A 6,602-nucleotide genomic window follows, 5' to 3' on the forward strand; every position below is an offset into this window, starting at 1 on the left:
GAATGGATAAGGAAAATGTGTTATGTTTACACAATGGAGTACTACACAGCAGAAAAAAAAATAAAGACATCTTGAAATCTGCTGGCAAATGGATGGATCTAGAAAACATCATACTGAGTGAGGTAACCTAGACCCAGAAAGACAATTATCATATGTACTCACTCAAAAGTGGTTTTTAAACATAAAGCAAAGAAAACCAGCCTACAAATCACAATCCCAGAGAACCTAGACAACAATTAGGACTCTAAGAGAGACATACATGGATCTAATCTACATGGGAAGTAGAAAAAGACAAGATCTCCTGAGTAAATTGGGAGCATGGGAACCCTGGGAGAGGGTTGAGGGGTGGGGGAAGGCAGGGATGGGAGCAGGAAAAAATGTAGAGCTCAATAAAAAAAATCAATAAAAAAGGGAAACACCATTATATCAAAGGGATTTGTGTCTCTGTATGATAATACCCTACACAGTTTGAAAATGGAACAATTAAATGAGAGGATAACTAAGTTAGACGGGATTTATGTAATATCAATTATAAACATTATCAGCATTACCATTACCATTTTTGTTTTATCACTAAAAATGTTGCTTAATCTGAATTAAGATACAAGTTTTAGAAAAACTTAAAAAAAAAAAAACCTGTCTCAAAAATATTTTTAAAGAAAGAGAGAAAGGACCAGCAAAAGCAAATAAGAAGCTCAGTAGCCACTAAAGCACATATTCAGGGTGCCCAGTCTGAGTGTTGAAGTCCAGCTTCTTTGACAGGTATGTTACAGGTGCAAAGGAAGGTCCCAGCTGATGTCCTAGGACCCCAAGGGCATAGATCTCCTTCTCTGTTACATAGAGGGAGAAAGGACAAGTTAAATCTGGGAGATGAAGAGCTGGGGCCTAGATAAGGGCTTATTGGAGTCTCTGAAAGAGTTTATTAATGGGATGGAGGAGGGGCTCATGCAGAGATCCAAGAGCTGCCTCATATAAGGGGCAGGCAAGGAGAGAAAAAGAGGGGATCCAGCCAGGAAGCCAGCTATTCCTAGGAACCTCTTATTTTGTGGAAGGAACTGATATTCCATGACAAACCTACATTCCACCAATACCTAGCCACAAACCCAGCCCTACACAAAATACTAGAAGGAAAATTCCAACCCAAGGAAGATGGCTACTGTTATGATTTTTTTTAATGCTGCAAGATCCCCTGTGGCAGTAGGCAGAAGAAATGCTTTAGGTCCCCAAATGGTGGTAGCGGGCCATGTGGCAGCAGGCAGCAGGCTCTGGGAGCAGCCAGTCCCAGGCAGAGACAGCTGCCGGTCCCCAAGCAGTGGCTGGTCCCAGGCAGGGAGACACATGGCGGGCAGACTGGTGCCTGCGAGCCCAGTGGTGTGCGCAGGCAGCAGGTAGGAGGCACATGGACAGACATCGTACATGATAGAATTGGATATTTATTACATAGAGGAGAGAGGAGGGGAAGAAGAAGAAGAGGACAGAGAGAAAGAGAGAGGGAAGTGGGGGGAGAGACAGAGAAGGAGGGAGCAGAGAAGCAGAGAGAGAGGCAGAAGCGAAGCTGCCTCTCAGAGAGGAAGATGGAAAAGAGAGAGAGCTCAGGCCAGAAGCTGAAGATCAGCCTGCCTCAGAGGATGGGAGAGGGAATGGGTGTGGCTTATATGAACAATCATTAACAGCTACACCAACAAAAACACAGACAATTGATGATCTCATTACAGCAAATCCCAAAGAAGAAAAAAAATGCACAAACATCACCAACGATGAAATCTAAATTAACAGGAGATAACAACCACTAGTCATTAATATCCCTTAATGTAAATGGACTCAACTCACCTGTAAAAAGGCACAGGCTCACAGATTGGATACAAAAACAGAATCCATCCTTCTTCTGCATACAAGAAACGCATCTCAACCTCAAAGACAGACATCATCTCAGAGTAAAGGGTTGGGACCCAAGAACCAAGCAGGTGTAGCTATCCTAATATCTAACAAAATAGACTTCAAGCTAAAATCAGTCAAAAGAGACAAAGAAGGTCTTTTCATATTAGTCACAGGAAAAATCCATCAAGAGGAAATTTCAATACTGAACATCTATGCCCCAAATACAAGGGCACCCTCATATGTCAAAGAAACACTTCTAAAACTTAAATCATGTATTAAACCCCACACACTAATAGTGAGAGACTTCAACACTCCCCTCTTGCCCCTGGACAGGTCAATCAGACAAAAAAAATGAACAGAGAAATAAGAGAACTAACATATGTTATGACTCAAATGGACTTAGCAAACACTTATAGAATATTCCATCCAAACACCCAAACTTCTTCCTCTCTCTTGCTCAGCCTGCTTTCTTACAGAACCCAGGACCAACAGGTCTGAGTCCTCCCGCCATCAGTCAATAATTAAGAAAATGTCCAGTATCCAGATCTTGTAGAAGCAGTTTCTCAATTGAGCTTCCCTTCTTTTAGATAACCTTAGCTTGTGAGAAGTTGACATAAAACTAGCCCCTTGGCCAGGGTCGTACAAATTGTACATGCTGGAAATGAAATCCCAACTGGGATCTGATTGACAGTCTTAAATCCTAAACCATCTCAAATGGCCGTATTCGCCCAATGTCCAGGGTGGCAGCGCCCTCTAGTGGCTGGGCCAGGTAGCGTCTGCATACTGAGTCACCGGAAGTACCTATATGTATGGAGGAAGTGATGCTATAACTGCACTGTGGTCCATATGCGGAGGCGCTCTGATGTGGGCTCCTCACAGCTAGGCTTCGGACTGCCCCTGAGCGCCCGAGGTGGAGGAGAAAGAGGTTTCAACCCTGGGTGTCCAGTGGCTGAGATGAGTGGTGAACAAATCCCGCCTGCCTTTGGCAGTTTGTGGGTTGTTCAGTGGTCCTAGCGGCTTTTTCCTTTCTTGGTGGCACCAGGACTTGGCAGCCGTCTTACAAACCGAGAGCCGAGCACAGGGCCTTCCAGACCCGTTCCTACTCTAGTTGGTTTGGGGAGAAGAAAATGCCTGAAGCAGAGCGCCTAGAGTACCTCATCTGTAGCTCACTGAGTAGAGTTCAAAGAGAAAACCCTTCTAGCTCTATTTGTGAAGTACGGGCAAATAGTGGAACTCATTCTGTGGAAAGCCTGGGAAACCAACAAATCCCAAAGAAGTAACTGCACAGCCGTGAAAACCCCGTGCGTGTGAAGGGTGTGGCGGAAAACGCCAGGGGAAAGCCCTGCAATGGAAAAGCCCCAGTGGAGCAAGCAGAAGCCAGCAGAGTGGAGCATGCCACCAGACCAGCCGCTGGGAGCGGGAGGCTTGGACCATCTCCACCTCCAAGGTGGACCGGCCCTCGCAGAGATGGAAGAGGAAGAGTGGAGGAAAAGGAGGCTTCCCCCACATGTGGCTGATGGTGACGTCTTCACGAAACTTTAAGATTAGTTCTTCCAAGAGGTTGATTTCCAGCAAAATGAGCCACCACCATGAGGTGGGGGGGGGGGGCATCCTTCTATATCGTACTGGGAGACACAGTTATGGAAGCTGTGTTCCGCTACCCATGGATTAGTCAAAGAAGTTGTGGTGACTTTTTAAGTTTCCCAGTGAGGTTCTCTGTAGCTGTATGTTTTGTGAAAGAAATAGTAAAACGCGTAATTTTGATAATAAGATTGTTTCAGCAAGAAAATGTTAAGTGTGTTCAGCCCTGACTTGGCCAATGTAGGCTTCCAAATAAAAACATTCCTAAAAGCCAGTTATGATCTGTTTTTTTTTTTTCCAGAAAAGAAGTCAATTCTCAGATTGTCTCTGTGTATCTCCCCATCCAAAAGTCGTTTGGTTTCTGTCAAGAAATGTTCAAATAAGCCAACTATTAGAGGGTAGCTGGAGTAGGCTACATTAGGACTTCAGGGTGCCTTTCATCAAAACTCAGTTCTTGTTTAAAACATCTGGTCCTAATACATAGGAAATTGCCATTTACCTAGTAAACCCAGAGAAGGCTAACCATACCCCCTGCCCTCTGCAGCTCTTTGAATCTGGGGTAAAAAGTTCTCCTTAACTTCCCCCACAATAAAACCATTAAGTATTTTAAAACATCTGTAGAATGCTAATTAAAATATTTGGTCAAAGCAAGAAAGAAAAATAGTCCCCTTGTACCACAGCAAACAATGCAAAATGTTGGGCTAGAGAAATGGCTCGGTGGCTGCCCTTCCAGAGGACCAAGGTTTGATTCCCAGCACCCACATGTCTATTCACAGTGGTCTGCAATTCCAGTTCCAGGGGATCCAGTGCCCTCTTCTGGCCTTTGAGGAGTCAGCCACATAAGTGCTACAGCCACATAAGTGCTACACAGACTTACATGCAGGCAAGACATGCATACACATACAAAAAAGGACAAATTGGTGTTTAAAATATATTGCACCATTGGCCAGCCTGGGCCCTCAAGGCCTGGGCTGGAAGGAAGACATCCACAGGCAAACGCCAGTGCCAGGCAAGTGGGTCCCATATGATGAGGAGCAAACTGAGGTGGGAGGTCTTGCTACCCGGAGTCATGGTGAAGGCCTCCCATACCAGCCCACTCTTCACTGCCTTCACTTCTTCTATCCCACCTTTTTCCACAGCAATGAACCATTCTGCTTTTTTCCCATTTCTCCGCCACATAATTGCTCATCAAAAAGCTGTGTTGGTGTTTCACCTTGCCTGTCTAAGGCACCTGATTGGTCTAATAAAAAGCTGAATGGTCACTGGCTAGGCAGGAGAGGGACAGGCGGAGCTGTGGGCAGAGAAGTAGGAGGAGAAACCTAGGCTTGAGGAACAAGAGAAAAGGAGGGAGAAAGGGAGATGCCTAAGGCCAGAAGCCAGGCAGCCGCCAGGCAGCAGACACAGAGGAAACAGGAGAGTAAGATATACATAATTAAATATAAATAAATAAATTATTTATTTGCTCCTGCATCTTTCCTGCCTCTCTAACACCTCTCCATTAGTCCTGGTGGCTCTGTGAGCCATGTTGTGTCAATCAGCTTTATTAACAAGTGTTCATTGCAGTGAGTCACTGGTCTGGTTCAAGGCCTCTGGTTTCTGGTACACCATCATCACGGGGTCCTCACCAGAACTCCTCTCAGATATTCCCAGGCTGCCCTGGGTCATGGAGATCCTGTGGGTGTTGTTCACGAGCTCCAGCAGGTCCTAGTTTGGGGGCCAGCCATGATAAGCTAAATATGGGCATGTCACCCAAAGGAAGTTCTTTTTTTATTTTCAGAATAGGAAAATTTATTACTGTGCTTCCACTGTCAAAATTTAGGATCTTGGTCTTCCCTTTTTGCCTTTGTACAGGGCCAAAAGGGACACGTTGGCTACTTTAACAACCTTAAAGCGGACTCCAAGGAATATCACCTACAGCATGACCCTTTCGACCAAATCCAGCAACCAGAACTTCGTCGTTTTCCTCAATGAAGTTCAAGCAACCATCATTGGGGATGAAAGCTGTGATCTTCTTGCCATTCTTGATGAGCTGCACCCTGACACACTTCCTGATAGCAGAATTTGGCTGCTTGGCTTCAACTCCTACTTCTTCCAGCACGATTCCCTCGGCATGAGAGGCACCTCCTAAAGGAATGGCCTTCGGGGCTGTGCCCAAGTGGGCTTTCTTGTCTTGTTGGCCATGCCACTTCTGGTCCCGGCGGTGGCTGCAGAGCTTCCTGGCAGTACGGAGACCACAACACTTGCCCATCTTGCCGACGCCACGGGCCCGAGAGAAAGAGAAAACCGGAGCAGCCCAAAGGAAGTTCTTTACTTCCAACCATTATCAGCTGCCAGAGTAGAACTCAGTGATCCATAAATTTAATAAGAGGCCTGAGTAGTTTGCCCTGAGGCAATACCTGGTTGCAGGAGGATCCACAAGTTGAGATTACCCGACCACCGTCCTAGAACAGACCATTCAAAGAAAATGCCTAACATTCTAACTGCTGTAGATAGGATCACCTGCCAGTGCACCAGGACACCCCTAGACAAATGTCAGCCAGTCAGGGGTCCTGAACCTCAGAAGCCCCTTACCCCCACCTTTTGGGGCTCTCCGGCTATTTCAGTACGTTGGACATGTGAAGAGACCCAAGTTTGCAAACTTGATTAAAATAAAGGCTCTTTGCTTTTATGTATGGGACTCGGTCTCCTTGTTGGCTTTTGTGGGGACTTCACGTATTTGGGCATAACACTAGATAGGCCAACCCAAGACCAGGCTGTGGCCCTGAGTAGCAGCTGAGCTGGTCAGTCTGGGCCATGGAACGGCCCCACTCAGGCAAGGGGGCAGAACCATGCCATCAGGGTCAGTTTTCCCTCTCCTGTGTGAGTTAATTCTCTCAATCTGCCAGTTCCTCTGCATATGCTTCGGGAACTTAAGCAGCTACATCTCCTGCCTGAGCCTCGGTCTTTTAGGAAGGGGAGACCTTAAGCACACTCTACTCAGAACTTTTTTTTAAGACCTGTTTTATGTGTATGTGGGGGGGGGGTGCAAGTGAGTATGGGTGCCCACAGAACCAAGAAGGCAGGCAGCTGATCCCCTTGGAGAGGGAACCACAGGCAGTTGTGAGACCTCTGGTATGGGTGCTTGGAACCAAACTCAGTTCTCT

The 6,602-nt window shown here is 46.2% G+C and overlaps 1 protein-coding gene across 1 annotated transcript; it reads right to left on the minus strand.

Moving 5' to 3' along the window:
* Positions 1-5,311: 5,311 nt before the first annotated feature.
* Positions 5,312-6,118, minus strand: LOC126494575 (40S ribosomal protein S23-like). The gene has a single exon (XM_050132005.1). It carries the CDS (start codon positions 5,705-5,707, stop codon positions 5,345-5,347), a length of 363 nt encoding a protein of 120 aa, XP_049987962.1. The 5' UTR covers positions 5,708-6,118; the 3' UTR covers positions 5,312-5,344.
* Between the last annotated feature and the right edge of the window lie 484 nt (positions 6,119-6,602).

This window comes from Alexandromys fortis, unplaced genomic scaffold, assembly GCF_014885135.2.
Source record: "Alexandromys fortis isolate MF-2015 unplaced genomic scaffold, M_Fortis_MF-2015_v1.1 scaffold_394, whole genome shotgun sequence".
NCBI classification, from domain to species: domain Eukaryota; kingdom Metazoa; phylum Chordata; class Mammalia; order Rodentia; family Cricetidae; genus Alexandromys; species Alexandromys fortis.

Coding starts and splice junctions, on each gene's coding strand:
- LOC126494575 (XM_050132005.1), bottom strand. CDS start 5,707: ATGGGCAAGTGTTGTGGTCTCCGTACTGCCAGGAAGCTCTGCAGCCAC.